We start from the raw sequence: 26820 nt of genomic DNA, 5'->3' as shown, positions 1-26820 counted from the left end.
GCTTTTAAGCAGTGTATTATGACTTCTTTAACAATCGTGGAAGTCCTAGCCACTGGACAGGGTAGGACGAAAAATCTTCTTGCCTTCAGCAAGTTTTTGGAAACCTGGGAATGCATTACGAGCCACATAGTATGCTCAGAAGTAGACCCCCTGGGCTCTAAACTTTTAACAAAGGGTGTACTTGCAGTGCATCACTCGTGGTGTGCCTTTTCCACCAAGCCTAAAAATATTAAAGTGTATATGTTGCAATAAAAAATTTTCATACCTGGTTCTTCATCAGAGAATGGTGGATTGTAGATGTATGCTGCATAGAACTGGCATCGTGGACCAGTAAAATTGCTAGTGCACCTGGGAAGAAATCAGAAACAATCAGTGTTTGCCTGCCTATGCTATTTTGAACTGTAGAAAAGAAATGACTACAGAAGCGACACGCAAACCACACAAAAGCCTATACAGTCGAGCCCGCTTATAACAAACCCGAGTGTCACCAAGCATCTATTTGTTATATTCCGAAGTTACTAGCCAAAGCACAAATTTTTTTCTTTAAAAAGAAATTCACGATGCCCGTCTGTTTTTCTGATCCGCCTGGTCCGATGAGGGCGGTCTCCAGTTTAAAGCAGAAGCATGCTCTTTGCTGAGGTCCTTGGCATAGATAAGTTGTCCGAGGCCTTCTATGCAGCCCATTGTGTACGTTAAAGAGATGTGCTCCAGAAAAAAATTTTTTTATTCATATTAGAGCCAGGTGGCCGAAAACTTGACTTTCGGTCAATTCTTAGGATCTGTTTTCAAATTTGGTTAATTGTTAAGATGCCAACAGGACAGGCTCATTCCAGGCGAACACTGGCACGAGCGCGAGACACGACCCAGCCGCAGCGAGCATGCAACAAAGCTAACCGGCCTAGCCACCTCATGTGGCTACTGCCTACAACATTAATTAATGCCTCTATCTCATTTGGTTGAATTTTTGCAAGTCATGCATTTGAACTATAGGGGCGTTTTTGTGCACCTATTTGACATCAACATAAATATCACAAAGCAGTAACCAATATGTCAATTCACCATCATCATTATTTATTTACCCTTAAAGGTCCTTAGTTCAGGGCCTCTGATTGCACTATAACACACTGTGCACAAGAAAGTGTTCTTTATAAAAATTCTTTGAAGATTAAAAAACTATTACTCCTTAAAGTTGCTTTTTATGGGTGGAACTAAAATGCTTTTGCAAATTTATATCTGATTCACAACAAATTGCGATCAAAACTAGCTTAGCAGTACTTTGCGAATACGGAAGAATGTCCATACAAAATTTCACAGTGATACAATGCTGACAGGTGAAGTAATGGCCTGCACAAGTAGTAACGTTGCTTGAAAATAAGGAACAAAGAAAAGAGGGTTTTAAAACTTATACAAACGATTAATGAGCGACTATGATACTTTTTTTAAATCAACTGGAAAATGCAGGCTAAGGAGCTACAAAGGAGCATGTTCTCTTAGAATTCTCCTGCAGCGTATCCAGGTAGTTTTTATTACCTTGAGACAGTTCCATCAAAATTTACCGCTTCATAACTGCCATGTCCAGTGCTTTTCATTTTGCGACGACTGCAGGCGAGGCATTCCCGCCAGTCATTCCAAACACAACTCGAGCCTGACTAGAATGAACGCTCGCACCACACACACTGGGAGGGAGAACAAAGGGCTGCAACTGATGGAGCAGATGTGCGCGTGCAACAAGCAAGCAAGGAAGCGTGGACACCAACAGCTAGTGTGTCTGCACCTTAATGTGCCGAGGCCTGCCTCCCAGCAACGACCAGAAAACGAAACTTCTAGACTTCAAGCTGGCATGGAGTGACTCTAGCGGCTGGCGTCGTGGTGTGCCCGGTGTAAAGTTTATGCTGACTGTTCACTGAATCCAACCAGGAGGGCTCAAAGATGTCCCTTATAGTATGTGCGATCTTGTGTCACTGAAATAATGTATATTTCGAGGGTCGTGTAGGTATCATTCGTTATAAACAAAAGTTCGTCTTAAGTGGGACTGTTATATGCGGGCTCGACTGTATTACATGCTAATAATGACTGCAGCAACAACAAACCAACTGAATATACCTCAGCTAATGCAGCAATAAGGACACTCCCCTGCAATTAAGAGCAAAACACACTGAAACTGAAGCCTGAAAGAAGTAATATGATATGTGCAACATGTGCTGCGTTCTCTAGACAATATCCACGCTGCCATGCATGCACATTTGAACTAGATTCACACTAGAAGGGACAAACATGCCGCACTAAGTATGCCCATTCCATACACCATCTGGGTAAACAAGTGTTTGGAATTACTGGCAAGTGGGTCCACCAGGGCTGTCGTCAATGGCTAAACAGGTTCCACCATTGAAGCAGAAACCACGGCACGACATTATTGGGTTGAAGTTGGAGCCGTATGCATCACTTGATTCATTGAGATCTGAAGAGAAAAAAACGGAAATTTTTATAAATTTGTTAAACGCTGGCAGTACACAATAGGCAAAGCTAAACAGTAGACATTTTAAATGCCGCATGCACACACACGCACACACACCAGATGCTTACATGAGAGCATGTGCCTGTTGTAAAGTTGCAGGTGAGACATGTTTGGACCAAGGAATCGACTCCATGTTGAGATCTGTGGGTGCCTATTTCTGACCAGCATTACTAAAGAACCCCCTGAGTAGGTGCTGGAAAAAACAAGACAGATTTGAATAAAACATATGTGGCATTCCCATACATGCTTAGTGTCTTTATAATTTTTCGTAAAAAGTGCGAATTTGGACCGGTCTAATGATTTTATAAAGTTGGCCCCAGATTTTATGGAAAATAAATTTTATTTGTGAAAAAGATTGAAAGCTTATTAGACATTAGGAACTGCTGATGCTGTTGGAGTGTGTTTTGAGCAACCTACACAGAGAAGATGCTGAAACAAGCACAGTTGGCAACAGCAAAATCACTTCAAAATTTATTTTGTGACCACATGGTGTTTCATTCATTATTTCTAACCAGAGTGTCGAATCTCACTTATGGCTGCGAAATTTTCACCAAGGTTGTCGCAAAAATAAATCGCTTAAAGCTCTAGATAACATGCGTGCTGGCTGCATACCCCTTGCAGTCATGAGGGTTTCACAAATTTTAAAGTCACCTGGTTGGTAGGCATGCATTCAGTGTGTATTTATGCTGTTTTTTCGTTAGCTGGGGGGACGGGGGTAAATTTTGGGGTTTCTTTGGATGAAATTTGGGGGTGGGGGGGGGAAGGGAGATATGTCGAAAACGATCATAGTGGCACTGGCACACAATAACTGAACCGGCAACTGCTCTGTCAAATGGGCAAGTGCAAGCATCATATCGCAGTAGTTAGTTCCACACTCAGTTTTGCCCCCGTACAGCAGAACTAAAATGTACTAGAAGGGGGCAGTGAGCTTACTCCCCAGCCGAGCCCACGCCAGCAGTGGGGCCACAAATGTCAACGAATTTTGTTTCTTCGAGTGGCCGCATCGTAGCGCTAATGTCATGTTCACTGTAGCGCTTGGCCATGCCGACTGTGTTGAAACCTGTGCACGCGTGCTGTTATCGCATTTTCCTAAACGCCCTGCTTCTCGCATTTTGTCTAAGAAATTTAGTTTTTCAGCAAAATGAAGAAAAGGCGCGTGTAGCGAATGTGACGAAGACTTCACGTAAATTGGTTTAGCACGCAGTGACGACAAAACCATTGCTACACATCAGGGAAGAGGACGGGCTATGTTCACGTCGAGGGTGCCCCAAATATATTATTTGCGGTCCCGAGAAACGGAGAGTTACGGAAAGAATGTGCGAAGAATATGCACCGCTGTCCTAGTTGCTAGAAATCAGGTCAGATAATAATATACAAACTGACGTTACTTTGACCCTCCCAGCCTTCATGCAACCAGATCGGCAGCAAAGGCATCTTTGCCAGCACAAGCATTTATGTCTGACCATAGCATGTCACTAGCAGTTAATATTACTTAATAGTATTTCATATTGCAGGGTAAGTTGGGCGTCGATGTGTGATGAAAATAAGATGCAAAAGTTAAATGGCACTCCTCACAATGCCATCACCAGGTGATGACTTTAATTACAACATCGCTTGGTTAACACATTTTCTTGAGAAGGGAGGGGGGACTGCTGTACCCGTCGAGTCTACACTCTGCATTGCCAGCAAGCTTTAAAACTTGTTCACTAAATGCTTGAGTTGCCATTAACTGCTGACTGCCAACGTCCAGTATGTGCTGACAGTTGTGAAAAAAAAAAAACTGGTGCAAAAGGTTGGCTGTTTCGCTCGCTCGTGCGCATATCTATTTTTATGCCAGGATCATCAGCTTTTATGTAATCACTCTGCTATGCTTTTATGTTAAAGGGTCAAACTAGAAGAAGATGGGTAAGGGATAAAAAGCAAATAATCTTAAGCTGACCAGTTGCTCATGATGTGAATGAATAAGTGATAATTTTTTCAAGGTCTAGCAATGAATTACTTTTGCTAAGCCCCTCTTTTCACACTGCATATATTAATCAGCTAAGCCAATATTCTAGGAGGTCGTGAAAGAAGGTAAAATAGAAGCATGCACTTTCAGGTTTCACAGCACACTCGATCAGTTGACGCGTATTTAAATTTTGTTATCCAAGAGAACATTCAAGGAAGGCTGCATGTGCTAAAAATTTTCGTTGACTACAAAGACCAACATAGATTTCATCATCCAGTTAGAGCTAAAACCTCTAATGAAAGGGTTGTAAATGGTTCAAAGTACCATCACTGCCGCGCTTTGTATTTCTTGCTGACGTGTAAGAAGTTAAAAATAAAAGGCTGGATGAGCTCTCACTAACTATGTGACCGGAGTTGTAACGCTTAAACCAAGAAGCTCGGCAGCACGCGAAAGTTGACGCAAAAACATGAACAAGGTGACATTTTGGTACCAGATGCTTCCACCAGGTCATACATATCTCTGATTGCGTGTCACGCCACATCTCGCCCTGCATGTGACATCAAGTAACCCTACATAAAGAATATCACTGCAAATAGGTCATGTGTAAATAGTCCATCAGCCGTTAGCTCTATCAAAATAGGGGCAAGAATTTAAGCGACACGCACATAACTGCGTGCCGCTGCGCAGCACCGTAGGCTGGACCAGCAAGAAGCTACGGTGAAGTCACTTGTGGAGCCACCTCTTGTACTTGACATGAACGGTGTCAGGGAACGGGCGCCAGTGAGCCCACTGCCCTCTTCTGGTACACTTTAGCAGAACCTAGGGAGCGTCAGACAATAGTTCCTACAAGCCAGATGTTCTTGCGAGACAATCACAGAGGTTTAAAAGCCATCGCTCTACTTTCACTCTACCGTAACAAAGACGTAGAATGGAATACGACCAATGGGTGCAAAGCAGAATACTACATGAACACGCCGCTGCTGTCACTGATGGGGCGTAGGTTTCAAGATGCAAGATACAAATATTAAACATCCATATTAATGTATTAGGATCAATACTGCCACCATTGCCGTATCCCATTCTAGCGACCAATGTTCAATTTCTGCTCCACCTCGATGACAATGCCAGTTCGTGAACGATAGGAGATAATGCCAAAGGTATTGCTTTACACGAGTTAAATAATAAATCACCATGGCACCACCCGCGAGCCTCTCATTTATCAAATGCACATAAAAAATAACAATTACAGCCCATGTCCGTACAGTCAGTCACAAACCACGTTACGAGTAATGTTCAGCTCACCTATCAATCCAGAAAAGCACCGACTGGAAGACTGCCACAGAGACGGGGGAATAGTGCCGATTGAGCCCTTTGTTGAGCCCAATGCTAGTGCGACGAGTGCCATCCAAGCGCGCTCGCTCGATGCGGGCTGTGCCCAGGTCACACCAGTAGACTAAGTCCCTCTCCAAGTCTAGAGTCAGGTCAGACACTTGAATCAGCTCGTCATGCACAATGGTCTGCCGCTCTTTCGTCTCCAAATCAAAGCGCTCAATACGTGGCCATTCACCAGCATCACTCCAGAAGAGAAGCCTGCCAAGGAAGACAAGCAACTAAAAAAATTTAATGCACAAGGTTCTAAAACTATAAGTTTATTATTGTTAAAGGGACCCTGCAAAGCTTGTCCGCTATGCTTTAGATGAATTCTTTGTCACGCAGATACCAAATATCAAAAAGAATTACAGGAATTTGTGTGCTGCACTAGAGAGTTATTAAGGAATGGATTTTCAACATACAAGCAAACCAAAAGTTGCCCCCAACAATTTTCCCAGTCTTTCACTTTTCCATTTCACTCCCCTAGTGACAACATGTGATGGGACCAATCGAAACAGCCTACATGAGCAAGTCACTAAAATGGCGCGGAAGATGGCTTCTCATGGTTTCCTGGTCGCTGTACCACATTTTTGCTAAGTTGACGACTTTTCTTCCATGGCTAAGGCTGCATAGGAGTCTTGCAGAAATAGAATGAAGAACAATAAGACTGGGGAAGAGATTTTCCTTTGTCACACCATGCACCCCCAACTATTGTGCTGTTCTTGAAAGCCCACTTTTTAATCGCCCCTTTCTCTCCATCTGCAGGCATCCTACAATAGTGAGGAGCAACTGGCGAGTTCATTCCATTCTTTCCTGTGAACTTTGGCTGCATAAAACATCTTGCAAGCAAAACATACACTGACTTGATATAAAATACAACAACGCAACATTACATATTTTTCCTAATGGACACAATTTGCAGTGCATTTGCCATTTATCCAATCGTGAAATGTTCACCAGTCGAAGTCATATCCAGTGCAAAGAACTACCACTGTGCGCTGACACTGTCAGTGCCATGATTTTGGTTCTCAAGCAAATTAAGATACTGTCAAATCCACTTATAACGATACCAGTTTTAGCAATATATTGGATATAACGATGGGAAGCCGCAGCACCGTCAGGTTTGCCATGTGTTCAATGGTAAAATAAACAGCTTATTACAATAGCGCCATATTATATTATTGATTATTACAATCAACTTAAAGTCAACAAAAATGCGGAAACGCGACAACCACAAAAGCGCGTGCATACGCGGAGACGCCAACAACACCGATGCAGCGACAAAGAGGGACAGAGCACATCAAGCCAATGTGGTGGTCGGGTGCGCTGGGGAAGCTTGCATGCTGCGGAGATGCGGGGGAGGACGGAGCACTTCCTCACATGACCGTTCTGAGGGAGAGCTTTGAGTGCTTCCCTTCACGTCCTCTCTGCCTCTGCACGATGGGGTAGTCCATTCTGAGGGTGTGCTGACCGTGGTGTGCTGTACTATCCTCCCATATTTGCTTTGTCCAGGCTCCTGCTTCGCGGTTGCACATTTTGTGGCAGGCATGCAGCAGCGTTCGTACACATGTCTTTCTAGCATGGTTCTCCTCGTGTGCCATCATCGTTGCCACAATATTGCTGGCCCTGGGTTTTCCGTAAGAGCAATGGAGGATCCTCCTTCAGAAAGCGCAACACAACCAGCGCAGAAGAGGAAGCGAACGGCAATACCGCTAAAAGTTAAGCGGAACATTGTATGCGAGCCCAAAGATGACGTAAAAGTGTGCAACTTGGTGCGCAAGTATGGCCCGACGCAACGGACAGTATCGACAATAATCCGCAACGTGCTCAAGATTGAGAACGAAAGCGATGCCAGTGCTACCATGCAATGGACAGCCGGAAAAGAGCTCGACACGGGGCCTACAAAGACGTAGAACAGGTGCTCTACCAGTGGTTCTTGAACGTCCGTGCAGCGAACCTGCCAATTAGTGGCCAGATTCTGGCGAAGAAGGTGAGCACTTCGCATACCTCCTGCGTAACACCGATTTCCAGCTTGGTGGTGGTTGGATTCAACAGTTTAAGGAAAGACATGGAATCATCTACAAGGCAGCCGTGGGCAAAGCAGGTGATGCGGAAGGTCGCGAAGCTCCTGCCGACATAGTGATGACCGAACTTTGGTCCACAGTGAGCAGTAGTGACAGAGACGTGTTGGAACTTGTGGAATTTTTACATGCCGACGATACAGTCACAACAGATAAAGAGCTGACAAACGAGGCTATCGTTGCAGCAGTCACTGGCACGAACGACGGTGACAGTAGCGCGACGACGAACCGGAACCTGTGTAGGTTGCGTCTCACCAGGAGGTTTTGAGAATGGTAGACTCCTTGCGGGACTTTGTTTTTGCTAAGAAGCTTCCACTGCACTATGTTCAGCAGTTGGATGCCCTGCAGAAAGTTGTCGGCCAGATTGCCGTGAAACAGACAAGGCTTACAGATTATGGGTTTCTTCCCGCTACAAAATAAAAAGTGTAAGTTACCTTGCCCTCAGTAAATGTGTAGTTTATAAGGTTTTCTTTGTCTTTTTGGCCTAACCCGGTTATAACAATGATATTTCCATGGCACTTCAATATTGTTATAAGTGGGTTTGACTGCATTAGGTACTGAAAGAAGAGTGTTACGACCAGTGGCAATAGCATCGCCATAACTCAACAGTTGCAACAAACAATTAAAACAATGCACTCAAATTACTATGTTGCAGGACCCCTTTAATGAACATGCCTCATATACCACTGTTTGCTGTATGAATCTAGCAAAAGCATTTCTAATGCAGAGGCATAATGAACATGCCTCATATACTACTGTTTGCTGTGTGAATCTAGCAAAAGCATTTCTAATGCAGAGGCAGAGTGAGTGAGCACAACTGTAGACGAATTCACCAGCATCACTCCAGAAGCAAAGCCTGCCAAGGAAGACAACAGCATAATGTGCAAGGTTCAAAAACTATGTGCTCATTATTGTTAATGAACACGTCCTCGTATACCACTGTTTGATGTGGGCAGCTGGAAAAAGTGTTTCTAATGCACAGACAGAGTGAGTGCACATAAATGTAAATGAATTCTGCACCGTAGCCTGCCTGTGAAAGAATTTAATGATGACCACATAGCCAATGAAGGTCAAAAGCCTATGGGCACTATCACATGAGGATTAGTACGTTTCTGAAAAGCGATGAAAAAAAAAAAAAAGATAAATTTTTGTTTTTAGTAGAATGTAGATATTCTAAAATCAATATTAAAATGAAGAAAATGATTTGTGCCAGCTGTGGTATCTGCTATCTGATACTGAATCCCCCGTGCTACGACCAGCGGAAGTAAAGGAGAGAGGCAGGGACATAATAAATAACACTAATAACAACAATAATAATGAACTGTAGATGAGCACAATGACCACCCATGACTGTCTTAGTGCTACACACCACTGCAGGTGTTCACTGATGGCGTAGTGCCTGTGCAAATTGCATGAGAGATCAAGTGCGCGGATGCTTGGTTCTTAATGTGCTTTCCCTTTTCTGTAGCTGAATTTCCTGTCAAATGGCACTCAATGAGCAAGCCAACTGCAATCTTGTATTTGTGTAATGACAAGGAATATGAGTCCCTGCTGACTGGCTGCTGAGCCTCTTAACTACCTCATGTCAAACAATCTTGACTTGGTGCAGATTCATTTGCCTTGTGATTGAAGTTGATCTGGAAACCAAGTGCTAGTCAACAGGACATGGAGCCTCGAGGTGAGACAGCCCCCGGCAGGAAGATGTGGAAGTTGGAAATCTGAACCCCGTGTGTGATGGCATATTGGCCTTGACCGCGCACACCCAACACACCCAAGGGGCTCACACAGCAACACAGGTGACTTTCACAAATATCGGGCTGTCATGGTTGAAGCAAACCACAGCCTCTGGTAGCAGTCACTTACTAGAACATCAATATACTCATGGCATATACTTTGATGGAGAATAGTTCCCAAAACTACCACTACACGCAGACCAATAGACCCGTAAATGTAAAAAAAAAGAGAGAGTGAGAGAGGGAGGGAGGGGGTTAAAGATTAATAAATTGCTGACTTGTCTCCAAGGGGTTATACATTGGGCGATTGTCCAAAAGTATTTGTTGCATACACTGAACATATAGCAACCTCTAAACCAATTTTCTGGGCCCTTTAACGGGCACTCACATCGCACAGTACATGGGTGCCTTGCCTCCTTCAAAACACTGCTGCCACAGCCAGGTTCAGACACTGGTCTACCAACACAGTAGTCAAGCACTCTAGCCACTGTACAGTGGCAGGGCTTGTTATAGTTGCTTCCTCTTAGCACTGATGCCATATACTACACATTTCTTCTGGAGCAATGGAACGACTTTTGTCACAACATTCGGTTTGAGTGAGTTGTGATTCCTATATTAATTATCGATGCTTTCTACAATGACTAAAAACTAATGAGAGCCAGTATGCTGCCCTTTAATTTACTTCCTGCGGTATCACAGTTTTGCGCTTCCATACACTCCTGTTTTCACTCATGAAATTGCTGCCGAACTGTAACGATGATGTCCTAACATTAGGGAACAAACAGCATTAAACCGAAGTCACACAAATCCAGGGAGTAAAGGGCACTCACCTTCTGAAGGGATGTACTACTAAAGCATTGACCCTGTGAAGGTTAGTGTCCACAAGCACACTAACATCAGATCCGTTCAGACAAAAAGATTCTATACGAGCACCCTGACTGCTATAGACAGCTCTGTACAAAAGACCTGAAAAGAGAAATTTTGAACCAGAGTTGTACTATCTTAGAAAACTGATTTTGATTAATCTTAATATGAATAGTACAATTTTTTTTAATATGAATATGAATAGTACAATGAATAGTAAAAAATTGTGAGTATGCCTATGACCTTCCAACCAATAAAAACAGGCAAAAAATTTTTTTTTTCTTTGCTCTTTCATAGCCAAAAGCAATGCAGTGAGGGCGTGGCAGGAGTTTGTTATGTGATCCAACTCAGAAACGGAACTGATAGCTTACTCTGCCAACTCTTACTATAGCAGATGCACCTGCTGTTTTTACTTTTTTTTTTTGTTGAAGTTTTCCCTCTAGCTAAGCAAATGCCATGCTGGAGTATAAGCATTTTTCTTTCTCTCTTATCTCATTTTTTGCATAGCACAGCCATTATCGATTCTATGAGCAGGTGCACTCAGCCATGGTCAATGCATACGTGAAGCTAGGATTTGACCATGTGAAAGTTCCAAGCTACGTGCACAACATCTGCCTTGCTTGCTCCAGGTAGATGCAAAGGCACTCTGCAATCAGACACCCTGTGATCCAAAATCTGGCTTCCATCTACATTCAAATCATTCTCAAATCCACATCAAGGCAGACCTCATGCTTGCACATCTCCACCAAGCCCATTCAGCGCTGTCAGCCAACTAAAGATTACTTCGTGAGATGGTTTTGAAGGTTTCATGTTCAATGAAGTTTTCATTCTTCTCTCAAGGCACCATTTTTTGAAACGTGCTCTGAAGATTAGGTAACGCCAAAGTCGAAAACGAGAGATGGCCCACTCCAACATTGTAAACCTCACGACTTCGTTTTGTCTGTAGTTATCTACAACTCAAGCATCAGTGAGTTTGAACATGCTGCCTTTACCATCAGAATTCAGTTATGACAACGATGACAATGCAAACCACCCTCACACATCAGTGTCCGCATGACGGTTAGTAGTTCTTTTTTTTTTTTATCACTGGGCTTGTTTTGCATGCCAATATTATTTTGCTTTAAGAATACTGTTCAACTGGGAGCTTTATTTTTTTTTTTTTACAGATAGTGGCCAATAAAATGCCAAACATTTTGTATATTACTAAAAAATTTTATATATTTTTTTCATTACAGGTACATGTTTATTTTTACAAGTTTTATTTGTTTTTTTTTTTGCAAAACCCTGTTTTCAATAATTAATGTTCTATATTGCAATCCATATTTCATTGCTCAAACTTGTATGCCTAGAAAGCACATTTACTTACTTCCATTTCCTGTGTTACATAAAATTTTACGTCAAATATCTTTCGCGTGCGCGCGCGCACACACACACACACACACACACACACACACACACACACACACACACACACACACAAACACACACACACACACACACACACGTGCACCCACACTAAGTTACAGGACTGCGCTTAAGTCTGCTTAAGAGTGGAAATGGCAAACACCATTTTACAGGACTGTTTTCACTAGCTGCATCGTCATTGTCATCCCTACTATCATCATCATCACCACCTTATCATTATCAACTAAATGCACCATCACTGCCTTTGTTACTATTACCTTCACGCTAGACAATGAGAATTATGTTCGGTTTCTCACGAGCCGAGCATGGACTCCCAGAGCTTTTCCTGGCTTTGCCATCAAAGCTACCGGGATGGAGCTTTCGTCATGGTGTTACTACACCATGTAGTTCTGGCATACCCGACCTCAATTATGGTTTCAGTTTCAGTTCTGTCTTTACTTGAAATAACAGTTTTCGAGTCACCAACACACAGAAATGTTTTTCTTTAGACTACTTAACACCTAAGTGAACTTAAATTCCCAGTTAAAGAATATCATACGCGCTACACACGTTGCCCAAATAAGTGCATTGCAAAAGTGTACAGAAACAGGCGGGTAGACGCAGCAGAAACCGTCAACGTACGCTTCGGGAGATTACAGACAGATGGAGCAGCCATCCCGTTTGCACGACGTTGTGTACAGATTTGAAAATGCACTACAATAATGTTGTACTGGCTTGTGTTTAGGTACAATTGTGATGTAATAATAACGTGAACATATTGGTAATGGTATAATATTCCAGATCATGTTCTGTTTCGTTTATGCGGTGCAACTCCCCAAAGCCATATTCCAGAGCATGATTCGCTAAATTTACAAAGGGACTATATTCTGCTGCACAGTGAGCTGATGCGTTCCTTCTTTGTAGCTTTGGTTGCATAGCCAGAAAAAGCTCTCCAGGAGTATGGTGGTTTGCACGCTCAGCTGGGCACCGGAGGGATAGTGATCGATTTCCGGTTGAGACAGATTCATGTGAATATTTCCTGTGGGCATTTTGCAGCCCATGAGCCTTTCTTAGAAAAGTTTCGGCAAAAGACTACTGAAACCTATAAATAACAATCATTTTCCCCACGGTAGGAAAAAAGTTAAAAGAGGCAACATGAAGCACATGAAGTAGTACAGGTGAGAGCAATATCTGGCCATGTTAGACTGCTGTGCCAAGTATGTGTTGCATGCAGAACAGACCACCGGTAGACGTGGGCACCACACGAGGACTGCTACGCGGAGTCAACGTATTTGCAGTGGCTCCAAAACTTCTTTAAAAAATAAGCAAAGCTGCTCACGTTATTTTCTTTTTACATTTACAAAGCAAAACGAATGTTCTCGTACAGTTACGGCTGAGAATTTGTTTTCAAACAAGTTTTTCTTAATGGGAGAGTACTGTGAGAATAATGCACAGCAGTGCATGCCAAAGCATTGGCATGAATGAGTTGTACGGAAAGTAAAACCACACTAACACTTTCAGTATAAAAAAATGCAAAAAGAAAGTATTATCTAGGCAAATATATAATCCAAAACATTAAATTTTGGAAAAAGTAACTGCCTCTATGCATCCCCTTGTCAACCTGCTTGCATAACATATTGATTGTATGGAACCATATTGTACTGATAAAGCAGGAGACAAGGGTGCCAGCACCGTCAATAGCTCTCACCAAGAGAGAGCTTGCTTACCCAGCAAAAAGCATGTGCATCAATGTGTTATTTCTTTTTCCTTATTGCAAGTTTCTTGGACAAGTAAAAACAACTATTAAAGGGAGAGTTTCTTGAGCATGTTCTAATGCAAACTGCTAATCTTTCCCTTCGTGTGCAAGACAGCCAGCTGATGTCAGCGCTGGTCTCATCGGTTCTTGCTGCCCGTTGAATTTTTCTGTACTAGTAGACACCATGTCTAAACAATTTACTTAGCATCAACTAGCCTAAAATCCAAAATTGTACCCACTGTATACACAATGCCCTTTGGCCAGGGTAGTTTTTAAATTCAGGAGTCATGACTGTATCACTGAGACAACTGCAGATCATCAGTGCGTGCTCTCGTCATCACATTAAAGCGCTGAATCACATTCCTCCTTCTGAGCACGCCAGCAACTAGTCAGGTCTGGACCACGCGCTAGACTATCAGAAGCACATCAATTACAAAACCAATTAATAAAACTGGGAAAATGCCCACCTGAAGAGGCATCAGCAGCTAGCGCAGTGATTCTGGTGTTGTTCAAAACAGCCATAGGTGTAACATTGTAGCCATCGATGCGGGCTCGATACAATCGCTCCCTGCTTGAAAATATCACTGCCTCTTCAGTGGGAAGAACATGAATCGAATCCAGGGGCATCTCACTGAACTGCGCTTGCAAGAGAAGGGGTGGGACTGTAGGATCAGATCCGACTGGGTAAACCACTGTCCTGTGATTCTGCAGGAACACCAATAGTGTGTTGGAACCACCAAGAGGCAAGCATGTGTGGCCACCTTCCTGAGGGAGGCATATTCCACTGCAGGGCGTGGACAACTGCTGGCAAGGATGTCTTGAAGCTGAAAAGTGATGAGCTGCATGTTATTACTCCCTTGTATTATACTATGTACTTGTGATGCACACAAACATGGTACGTACACTGCACAAAACATCTTACCAACTGTGCATTTTTTAGTGGAAGCTGCTACAGCTGCTTGACACTGCCTATCTACACTATGTAATTCCCTGCAAAATTTGCCTCTGTTCACTTAATCCAACCGTGTGCAATAACTATACTCTTAATGAACTCTATGTTAAGTAAATAATGAAACAAACACTGTTCTGTGAAAAAGCGACAGCAGACTACAATTATTTGATATAAATTAATCATGCACTCTCCCTACCAAAACTTGCTTTAAGACTTTTCTAAAGAACAATCATTTCTCCATCCTTGCTACAACAAGTTTAAAAACAAACTGTACTCACATGCAGTCCACACACAGTAAAACCTTGATAATTATATACCTTCATTCCAAAATCCCAGATAATTTGCAGAATTCCTGTTGGCGCCTGTAACACTGATTTTACCTCATAATTCGAGCTAGCAGCTAGCTCAGACTGCTAACTTGAAGACCTTGAGTGCTACGCTGAAAAACCCGAGTTCACTGCAAATTCCTGAACATCTGAGTTTGACATGTGATGCAGTGCCCTGTTCATATTAAGCATGCGTTAAGCAGTGTGATGCTTAAATATACTCTTCAATGCTCGATGCACAATTACTCAGACAGCAGCGGCACTCAGACTTGGTGCACAGTGGTGACTTCATGGTGGCCAAAGCATCTTCTGCATTTCACTAGCACCAGACCACCACGTGGGAGGGTAACATGCCTGGACTGCACTGGTGCTGACACAAAGTAATAGTTTTTATATTGCGCACACTGCGCTACACTTGTCGATACAAAATACACCACGCCACGTCTAGATTGGCCAAGTAGACTGAACGTGCCCTTCTCATTGCTCCGCTTCTACAGCTTCCCTTCTGCACGTTTTTCAAAACAGCACTGCACCACTAACCAGACATTTCTCATTTTGGCCTCTGTCCTTACCTGTACAGAGAACGTCAAGGTATAAAAGTGCTTGTGAGAGCCAAAAAGGTTGCCAGTAACCAAGTTACATTAAGAGAGATACAAGACCATGTTCTCCAACAATCGAAACTAATGCGCATGAATTTCAAGCAACCAGCAGCGAAGCAACAACCATGAGCCCAAATAAGCTCCCACTGGAGAAGTAGTTGATCATTAAACGCTGATCGAAGCTTTGCTGTATGCTATAGCCAGTGATTCTATGGTGCTGCAAGGAGTTGAATGTTTGATGCATACCTTTGTTCCAATTTTATTTCGGATAACTAGAAAACTCAATTCAAACAATTTTTGCAGTCCAATAGGCTCTGAATTAATGAGGTGGTTTTGCTCCATTAGATAAAATTGCAACCATTTATCTATGCAGCCAAACTGTGTAAAACTCCGTTCTTGAGCTCCCTTTGATTCCGCCCATAACAGCCATTACACTAATCAAACAATACTTGCCAAGATGTTCAGGAAAGTCATCAGTACTGGCCAACTTCAAAAAGCTCAGTGGCTGGGTGCTATTCCAAACAAGGTGCGGCATTTCCTGAGAGCTGTAGGTCATGGAGTATATGCTGCCATTTCCAAGGCTGTACAACAGCATCTTCCCACTTGCTGCAAACACCACATGGCTTTGGCTGCCCCCACCAGAAAGGAGAAATTCAGAGAGGTTGCCTGTGGTGTCGTAGCTTGCACACATCACAGCACCCTTATTAGCATCACTCCAGCACACTTTTTCTTGCAAAGGGTTGACATCAAGGCCTGCACAGAGGAAGAAAGACAAAACAGCCTCAAACCCTTTATGCAAATGTCTGATACATGTCTAGAACAAGCCATACTTACAAGCTGCAAGCCACCTGTGAAAATACAAGACAATCATCGTGAAACTGCCCACTAGGTAGCATAATGTGGCAAACACATGCACGGCAAGCATATTTACAAGTACTGTGCCTAGACAGCCATGCCATTCTGCAAACCACATAACATGGCTAAAAGCACTTGGTATCTACTAATTCCACGCCGTTACATACTTGCTGCAGGTGAGTGCAATGGCTACAGATACAAATTTTAAATGAGCAAAGCTGAAGCCGCAATGCCACAGCACAGCTCTAAGACATCACATTAGAATTAGAAAAGCAGCTGGACAAACAGCAATTTGATCTGTAAGTAGAGCACGCATCAAACAGCAATTTGATCTGTAAGTAGAGCACGCATCAATGATGTAATTCAATGATCTAAAGCCATAAGCTTCACATAAGAATCAAATTACTAGAGCAAGAAAAGGCCATCATTTATCAAACTTAGACTATGCCTACACCAGCAGAAGGCCCATTTAAATGCTATTCTACACTTGCACCCCTGAACAGGACTGTTATCAGGTGGAAAACTGAAGCAGAACATTGACATCATTTACTAATAAAAAGTGTACATGCAAAATGCGCACCTATTCAGATGCATGCAACACCAGCACACAAGTACAGTAGAATCTCAGTAATACGAGCAGAGTTGACATGAATTCTGCAATAAGTGTTCGTAAAATTTCTCAGCCTGAGTGCATTGTGTACAATGTGCAAAAATTCGGTATAGTGAACGAGAAGAGGGCTAGTGTGCCACGTCCCCATAAGAAGAGGTGAAGCTGCAATTGTCGACATTTTTCAGTTTTTCACTTGTCCACTAGGTGTTGACACAGTTCTGAACATTGTAGTCACTCTGCGACCAAAGCAATCGTAGGCTACACGGGCTGCATGCTTGGCAGTTGCTTTTTTGTTTTGTTGCATGTTAAGCTTTCTCTTAAAGATTCAGTGTTGTATGTACAACATTATTTTGTGTCTTATGATCCTGTGGGGTAGAAATGTGGCGTACATTAAAGATTGCAAGGGTGTTGACCACGGAAAGGAAAAAAAGTAAGTCGTAGTGCTTCAACTACGTAAATAGAGCAGGCAAGCACAATGATGTGTTTGGCCTCGCCGGCCCATGATTTTATTTATTTGTGTTTAGAAGCTGATGAAGATGACAAACAATGCACAGCGTGACATAGTGGCGATAAAACATGAGGGGTTCTGATTTAACAAAGCTGCATTTTTGCTAAAGGAGACGGATGTGGTTTCTCATTACAAATATAAATCAAGTCTAGGTGTCCATCGAAAAGTGAGACAGGTACTGTGCCTTCCTTTTCACAAAAACCAACAAAAACAAAAAATATTTAAATATCATGGAATCAAAAGGCGGCATTAAAGGTGCTAATTGCGTTTGCTCTCAAGGCAAAGCTTTACAGTGTATCCCCAATTCAAATACAGTCGTGCCTCGTTAATATGGACACTTTGGTTTCCGACCAAAACTGTCCATAAAGTGAGTCATGAATAAAAACAAAAAGGATTTTATTGAGAAAAGAGAATTGTAATTAATGACTGCTTTTGTACATAAAGGTGTGCACTAGACTCAAAATTTCACAGAACACCGGCAATTTTGAGTGCATTATCCTTGTCATTGTTGTCTTCAAAAACTTGTGGTGCAGTCTGAAGCGACTCGCTTATCATGACACCCGTGATGTTGGGCTTTGTGTTGGTCGAACTTTCGAGCACGAACTCCTCACTGGCCGATGAATCAGCGTCTGATTCTCTACTCACTGCCATTTCCAAAATGGCCTCTTCACTGAGCTAAGTAGCCGCTAAGTAGCTGCTTGAGATTCTCTTGAGGCGAGGAAACAGCTGAGCTGTCGATATTAGTCCCTCACGGCTTGGATTGACTGAGATGGCTTTTGCCGCTTGTATTCACAGATTTCTTCGCGCCTACGTTCAGCTCTGTTCTTTTGCGTTTAACTCCCGCCATGCCAAAAGCCAGACTCAAGTTGAGGGCTACAGGCTCCTGATTCTGTGTACTTTTTTGCCTAGTTAACCTTTCTGCCTTTCCGTTCTTCTGATTCTTTCTTTTTTTTGCCTTGTACTGTTTCTGTAAGAAAGCGAGGGAGTCAAGTTGGCAAGCTGCTATGCAGAGGGCTATCGAACATCCCATCTTCTTGGCGCTGTTTTTATGTGTTACCATAAAACAAACACTGCAAGCTGAATTACAGTTTAGAACGACTGCTAGCAGACTACGAAGAGCTCAGACCTTGTCAAGGCCACATCGCTGACTCAAAGCGAAGCCAACATACGGACCGAACCGCCTAGTGTGCAAAGTTTGGCAGTTCGGCAGCGCAACAGGGACGAAAACCAGGAGCATGAGAGAGAAGCGCGTCCAGGACAGGATGCCCGGTCCCGGTTGCGTGTTTGTACGTCGCCTTTCTTTTGTCGCTCTACTTTGTGAGTGTGCCTTAACTCTCACCGAAAAGCGTTAACGGCTTCATGGAACACACATTGCGCTTTGGGAAAGAAAACTTCAGTTCCCACCGCCACTGTAGGCATTTGTCTTTCTTCCTGTCATTTCTTATGCTTTTACCGGCCTCTCTGTTCACGTTCAGCAGAATTTATTGCAACCACATGTTGCTGTTTTCCCCGACTGCGGCGGCACTTCCGCTGCACCCAGAAATCTGCTGGTTACCCCCTTTCGGGGTCTTTCTTACGCTGACCCTCGGTTTGCCGAGTACATTCTTCTCCCCCCGCCCCTCCCTCTTCCCTTAGAACGGCAACACACCCGCTTTGGTTCTTTCCAACCCCACAGGACTCGTTCAGGCATCCCGCCGCATCGGCTGTCGCGTAGGTTCGCGGGCGGCGCGCCCTTCTTTAACTTGCGTTCGGACTCCTCTGATTTTTTTTTCAAGCACTGTCCATATTAACGAGACAAAAATACATGGGCCCAAGTGGGGCGCGTGCATTTTTCCCCTGTCCATTGTCCGGACAGTGAGTTTCCATATTAACGAGGCATAAATACACTGAAAAGGTTTCGTCCCCAGAAAAACTGTCCATAATTCGGGTCGTCCATATTAACGGGGGTCATATTAATGGGGCACGACTGTAGTCAAACCGTGCACAACCTTGCTAAACCATGCTTAGAAGAGCTTGCACTCATACAGCTAATTTCGAGCCATACTTAATCCCCCCCCCTATTCGTTTTTTAGTCCTTTTAAAGGTGTGACAATAACCGCACGCCTCACACACAAGGCAAAAATTATGGTTATGTTCTTGAATCAATACTAACGTACAGAGCTGCTGCCACAGTCAGCAGGAACCGGTGCAAGCAGCCGTACATGGTTACAGGCATTGGAAGAACCAAACTGAAGGGAGGTTCCACCCCCAAATATTACCTCTCACTGGAGCATTCGTGGGGCTATTCCATGTATGTAGTGTCCATGAAACAGAGCCATTAAGGTGTGCTGCTTTCACTGTCATCAAGTCCTGGTCAGCAGAAGCCCGCTCCCGTTCCATCCAGAAGACAAGCCTAGAGACATACATACTACTATTTTATTTCTCTTTATATTACACTGCAAAAGTATATCCCATGCACATACTACCCAATGTAACTTAAATCCCTTGCGAATTGCCTCCAGGAAAATTGAAGCAAAACAGAGTGAAGCGGTAGAGATGGTAATGCATGTTCAGGCACCAGGGCAAAGAGTAGACGAAAGGAATAAATTATGCATTATTGTGGGCTTAGATGTCCTGTTACAATGCATGGGCAATGAGGGATGCCATAGCAGAGTGCTCTGGATTAGTTTAGATCACCTGCAACTCCATAACGTGCACTGAGATCACATAGCTCTCAGGCGGTGGCCATGTTTTCGATGAAGGCATAGCATAAATATGCCTCTATCGAAAACATGGCCACTGTAGCCAAGATCATCATGCAACCTAGAGATCAGCATCCAAATGCCACTAAACCATGTGGTGGGTCAAACAGAAGTCTACAGAACAAGCACTGTCCTATGTGCCCTCTCTTTTACTACATATTTTGTGATGGTGCTTGAACCTTCACAACACTGTTCTGAAGGACACAGCTCAATTTTGCGGTACTAATAACATCAAAAGCACCCAGAGTTTGATACGTTTCAAATTTGTCTTCCAAGTTTTTGACTTCACTGCGATAACTTTGCTAGACATTTTGTACAGTTTATAGCACTGCAAGATGAATAAAACACAAGCTGTGGACTTCCTTTAAATAACCTCTTACTAACGAATGTTAATCAGGTTTGTAGAGTGTCTCAAGAAGAAGGCATGAAGGGTGTCTGCGGAAAACAGCCACTTCCTTCACATCCCTTTATTTCTGGTTTTCTAAAGCCAGACACACTTCCTTTGTGTCTATTCATAAAAAAAAACTTTTAGAGTGGATATTTTTATATGAGGGCCCATTGTCTTGATTATTCTTCATGCCAAAATGAAGTTCATTTTTAATTAACTAATGATGATAATGCAGAGTTGTCAAACAATGTAGCCCACATATTTTTACACCTTGTAATTTACTAGGCTATTTATTAAAATTAGAACATGTGCAAGAACAGTCAGTGTTTCATGACTCCTCTCTGCAATGCAGAAAATTTTAGGCAAGCTTTACCACCATGTAACAATACGTATCTGTGATAAAACATGGTGCTCTTCTTCCCCCTTCCCCAAAATCAGAGCATGCACAAAAAAAAAAAAAAAAAAAAAAGGGGGGGGGGGGGGGGGGAGAGAGAAAACAGGTTGCACTGGTGCCCCACTGTGCCTCATCCTGCCCATTTCACTTGGTAGCACTTAATGAGAGAGCACACTTTAGTCTACACCCAGATGACATCAATGGGAAGGGGAGGCTACGAATGCACTATGAGGTGCCACCCTAGTTGGCTGCGAGTAGTCACAAGGAGCATGTTATAAAAATTATTTTCAAACTATAAGGCCCACGTCTTAAATTTGACTTGCAACACACACAAGGACTAGTTCTATGGGTCTGCTACATAACAATATTACCACAAATACCATAAGGTGATACCACGATTGCTGGTTAACTATAACTACACCTTTGCTAATTCATCAAATTACGAGACTCTGTATAACTTCTCCAAATATTTTCAACATGTAGTGGTTAGAGCCCCCCTCCTCGAGAGGCAAGTTCGGAGGTGCAGGCAAGGGCATCTGCCGGTTTCATTGAAAAACGTAAGCAAAGAACCCGTGCTCCACACAGCACTGACAGTTCTCACACCCGCCATTTCTGTCCAGCCCAACATCCATAGCAGTCGCATCAGAAAGGTAGGTATGCTAGGTTTAAAATCCTAATGCTGCACCTCGGTTCAGAGAGATGTTGTAGTGGAAGGCTCCAAGTCAATTTTACTACCTGGCATTCTTTATTTAGCATGCACCGACACTGCACTGCACATGACAGTTTCTGCAGTTCCATCAAAATGCAACCGTCACATTCAGTCTCATGACGCTGGGCTTGGTAGCAAAATGCTGCCAGCACTGGGCCACTGTGTTGGGTACATTGAACGTGTGTTAGAAGAGCATCATAGTGACTTCTGAAATGGTGGCGAGGACTAGGACTAGGTCAGCAGTGCATTAGTGGATGCACACACACCTTAACAATTTTTTACCAGTGATACCTAGCTGTTTGAATGCAATGAAGCTAGAGGATGTCTATGTCAGACTGTAACAAGGCAACTATTTCACCGTTTAGCATGAATACTCAGTTCAACAGTAGCTCGTATTTTCCTACTAAACACACCCAAATATCTCGTTTCATCCAACTCATTTTAAAGAATTGTGTAACTGGAAGTCGAAACAAGCAAAAGACTGCAGTCGCAAAGCACAATTCAGAACATACTGCCTGCACATTTAGGAATTTTTAAGCCTCATGCAACCAGCGAGTAAAGAGAGCAAACATGGATCAAAAGCTTCCCACTCGCAGCTAAGGGTATGTCTTGTTCAGGCCAGGTGCAAGCAACATCAGCACATGATGTGATGTATAGATCCTATGCATGTGAAGAACACTGCTGCTGAGAAAAACGCGATAAAATTAAAACTGCACTTATTATTTTGGAGCTGGAGGGTGCATCAACCCAACATCCATGACTGCAGGAACATGAGTCAAAAAGCCAACTTTTTGTCTTCTCCATTCACAATAATCTCTCCCACTGCTTTAATTCATGAGGCCACAAGCACGTACGAAACTGTTTGCAGGATATCCTTTACAACTGTGCAGAAAGAAAAGGCAATTCACCAGGACCATATGGCTCATTTTGTGCTAAATGTTTCATTTGAGGCCATAGCTGTATCGAAACAATCAAACTGGGTTCCTTTGGATGCCTTTTGGGTTCCCTAGGAAACAATTCACGCATGTCTCAAACCTCAGTCTTCCTCTTATCCACAGTACTTTGAGCAACGGCGTGCAAATATTCCACATTTTCTAATAGAAAATTCAATGGTCTTCGACTTGACTAGTTTAGAAAATACACTTCTCAGCAAAACTTCCTGCTAAGGCAAGCTTACAATGAAGGGGAAATACAGTATAATACGGCAAAATCTGCACCACTGCAGAAACCTGTGGTAAAAAAATATAATACTAGGAGAAGGCCGATACAGAGCATGGCTTCTCAGCGCAAAAGGTTTTGAAAAGTATTATAGAATCGTTGCAGGCCAGAATTGGCAATACAACGCAAAAGCAGTTCTTTTATCAACAAAAGCTGCAAACCTGTTCACAGCATCCACGGAAAGACCACTGACGTGCCGCACAGAATCCCAGATGAGGTTGCTGCAGTACCGGCCGCCTGTTGCACACACTGAGATCTGGCTGCGAATTTCGCTGTTAAGCTGCACGGAGTTCCCGACGTACAGATTGCCAGACAAGCAGTCAAACGACAGTGCAGTCAACTTCACCAGGGATCCTGTTAAAAAAGAAAGCGTACATATTAAGACACTATGACGTTACATGGTCCTTGCTGCTCGAGCTTGGATTTACAGCACCTTTGAAGATGCAAGCATCTGCAGTGCCATCTGCTCAGTTTCAAGTTGCCATATTTACCCCCATATAGACCCACTTGATCAAACAACACTAATACACAAACAACCACCGTCAAGGTGAGGTGCAAATCTGGTTATAAACTCAGAAATTAATGAAACGCAGAATTATGTTCCTGCAAAAAGACCTGCGTTCATTAGCTTCAAGCATTCAAAGACTATGGTAATTGCTGCCGCCGCTGCTGTGCAAAGGTATCATGCATCTCTTCTTCAAGGGAGCCTTGAAACCATTCTCATCAGTACTTAAGTGAGCCGTCAACTTACATGAGGAGGTGCAAAAACATTCCGCAACAGCGCGCAACTTCAATGTTGTAGAAAAGTGCATCAGTAGTTCCGTTCCAGGTGTAAACACCTTCACATTGCAGCTGTCCGTACATGTTTTGTTAACAAGTACACAGCCCAAGGGGCTTGCTTCTAGGTCGTACTATGTGGCTCACGATACAATGTCAGTGTTCAAAATCTCTAGACATGAAAAGAAACTCCTCTACACCCCTACAAAAGACAGACATTGATAGATATTACAGAAGCCACACTTGCAAAAGTTAAAATAAAGCCCCTTGAAGTCATTATTTTTGACAAATATAATGTAGCTTTTATCGATATGTAACATCACTGAAGCCAGTTTAAAAACAGAAGTAGCTACAATCATAGTGTAAACATTAAAACCTTTCAGTAACTACCAACCAGCATTTAATCTGTGCTAATATGAATGTATAGTTCACTTTTCACGTTTAAAGGCCATTTAAAATGCTGACAAAATTTGAGAAAAATGGCTCACCGAATTCTGCAAAAACCTCTGTAGTGTAGGTCTTGAGCACATGCTTTTTTATTGCTCTTCCTTCAATCCAATACAAAACTTCATTTCTGCTGTCATAGGTTAAGGCAAATGCAGCTGCCTGCAATGGTAATTATAAGTTTGTCAAGTAACTGTGAATACTCCCTGATATGTTGGAGATACATTCAGAAAACACACGAACAGGCGCACGCAACAGAACAGCATGCAATTCAACTATAAATAAAAATTATCCGCTTACCAAATAAAGTCTACATATTTATACCCATGCCAAAGCATAATTAAATAGCACAGCCGTACTTACGTGCAGCTTCAGAGGAGGGTAAATCCATTGAGATGGATCACTTGCAAGCGCAAAATAAGCAACATTTGTGTCTTTTGTGGCATAAATAATCAATGGTCCATGAGCTGGTAAAAAAGATGAGATAGAAAAAGAAGGAAACAATTGTTACTGCCAGTTCTGCCAAATCGCCAACATAAACGTCTTTGCCGGCAGTGGCTCGGTGGCTTTTGGGCTATTCGTATTTTGGGCTAGGCGTACGTTTGTGCATTGTATTCCCAAACGCAGCGGAAATGTTACGATGAACAAAAAAAGGAAAAAAAAAAAAAAGAACAAATAAAATTGCACATTAACATATCAAAAGTTTAAAGAACACAAGGTGGTTTAAGCTAATCCAGAGCCCTCCACTATGGCATGCCTCATACCCTATGCATAGCTATGGCACTTGAAATTTTGTTAAATTTGCCAAAGATTTTCTGCTTATGCCATTTTGTCACACAAACAGCAGTATATTTGTAATGGAGTCTCAGAAGCACACAATTTTACCTTCACAAGTTTTCTTGTCAGGGCCAAGTTGTAGACCATATGGACACATACACAAGGGCTGTCCATTTCCCAGAACACATAGGTGACTGCAGAAGCCATTCTTGTAGGCACAGTAGTTTGTTGCATTGTCTAAAACAAATGATTAGTCTCTGGTTACACAAAAAAGATAAATTATACTAGTTATACCACTTTATCTTTAACAATAAAAATAACAGATACACATGAGCTCAAGGTTTTATTTCACTAGATTATGTATTACAAAGCTCAAAGGTGGCTGTAATATCTACTTACATGTTGGATGTCTAGATGGATGAACAATAGAAGCCTGATAAAGACTGTTATTAGAGCGGAGTACCACTTCCTGAGACGCATTAAGTGAAAACCGATGGGCCTGAAAACGAAGAAGGAAATGAGCAATGCATTCAGCCAATCACCTGTGCCTTATTTGTGCACAAACCTTAGCAAAAATAAACAAAGAAACACTTGCCTTAAATATACTCGAGTAGCTAATGTCTGTCCAGTAAAAATAGTCACCTAACACATCCATAGAGAAGGGCTTTTCAAATTTTGACAAATGGAGGATTTTTTGGTGACCAGATCCATCATACTTTACAGTGTGAATTGAGCCAGATCTGAAATAAATTAGAATAAATTAGATATCTCAAAGTCTGTGCACTCAAAAAACCATCCATCAGCACAATGTGCTTGAAAAAAAATAAATAAAGAAAAATGAAAATTCTGCCCTTAACCATGCTCTGTAAGCAAGCAATTTTATTAGCATCTAAATGAGCTAGCCTTATGTTTTATTGAGAAATGGACCAGCCTTTGAGAAATGGGATAATTGAAAATAGAGCATTTACTGCACTTTGTATGAATTGAGCTGAAGACACAGCATGAAACAAGCCCACATTATCCTACTCGAAAATGACATGGTTTTTCTTCTCAGTGCCTCATAGCAGCAGCCAGTACTTCTGTGAGTGAATTTGTAGTGAGGTAGTGCCACACAGCATCGAGAAGTGATAGTGATAAGTGAAGCAGACGCAAAAGTGGGGTGCACACCAAGGAATGGCGCACGAAAGAGATTCCTAGAGTCATTCCCTGTTCTGTCCTTGGCGTGCACACTCGTCCCTTGTCCAGAAAATAGGTCAAAAAAGAAAATGTGTTCCCAGATTGCCTGGCTGGGCCTTTTTTTTTTTTCTTGTTCCATTGAAGCGACTCTTTAAACTTTTTTTTCTTCGAAGGACCTCCTTAGTTTTCTTCTGACTTGGCTTTTCATCCTGCTCCAAGCACTTAGACTCAGCAGGGTAGTTGTGAGTATTCCTCTGATCTTCCTCGTGCCACAGTATAACTGTTACCCACTCCACTAGCAGTCATACTACCGGTATGTGCTTTTCCGTATCTTGCAGGCAATGCTTGCAGCGCCGACATATGGATATCTGTCGCGATAACCAATTTTGCAATGCCACGCAAGTTTAAAATGCCACCCCTGAGGTTTTATTTAAGCCCAAAGTCAACGAGTGGGTGCACATTCTGCATGAGCGCCTTTAGTATGTGGAAGACAACGCGATGACATGTGATGTGCATGCAATGGCAAAATTTTAACATCTAAGGTCTCTGTGCCAGAGCAGAGGTGATGGTGCCCTATCTTTTTTGCACCAGCAAGAAAGTGTGCACCCCCAAGACTGTTTTCCTGCAGTTTAGCATGAAGGTGCATGGAAGTCATCTTAAAGGTAGAGGGGGGG

The 26820-nt window shown here is 42.7% G+C and overlaps 1 protein-coding gene across 1 annotated transcript in view; it reads right to left on the bottom strand.

Annotated features, from left to right (window-relative positions):
- Positions 1 to 26820, bottom strand: part of LOC146205979 (low-density lipoprotein receptor-related protein-like) — a 58243-nt gene that overhangs the window by 16788 nt on the left and 14635 nt on the right. Inside the window, exons 6-19 of the mRNA XM_084590634.1 lie at positions 25566 to 25710; positions 25370 to 25469; positions 25079 to 25207; positions 24557 to 24660; positions 24238 to 24355; positions 23134 to 23326; positions 19781 to 19914; positions 16003 to 16302; positions 14140 to 14496; positions 10479 to 10614; positions 5766 to 6053; positions 2584 to 2708; positions 2335 to 2458; positions 266 to 348 (exon numbers count right to left, since the gene is read on the bottom strand). Of these exons, the coding sequence (XP_084446760.1) occupies positions 266 to 348; positions 2335 to 2458; positions 2584 to 2708; positions 5766 to 6053; positions 10479 to 10614; positions 14140 to 14496; positions 16003 to 16302; positions 19781 to 19914; positions 23134 to 23326; positions 24238 to 24355; positions 24557 to 24660; positions 25079 to 25207; positions 25370 to 25469; positions 25566 to 25710 (2336 nt within the window). The remainder of the gene's footprint in view (positions 1 to 265; positions 349 to 2334; positions 2459 to 2583; positions 2709 to 5765; positions 6054 to 10478; positions 10615 to 14139; positions 14497 to 16002; positions 16303 to 19780; positions 19915 to 23133; positions 23327 to 24237; positions 24356 to 24556; positions 24661 to 25078; positions 25208 to 25369; positions 25470 to 25565; positions 25711 to 26820) is intronic.

Source organism: Amblyomma maculatum, chromosome 1 (genome assembly GCF_055883805.1).
Source record: "Amblyomma maculatum isolate TAMU_Amacu chromosome 1, ASM5588380v1, whole genome shotgun sequence".
Lineage (NCBI taxonomy): Eukaryota > Metazoa > Arthropoda > Arachnida > Ixodida > Ixodidae > Amblyomma > Amblyomma maculatum.
Note: the sequence above shows the minus strand (reverse complement) of the source record. Positions and strands in the feature narration are given on the sequence as shown.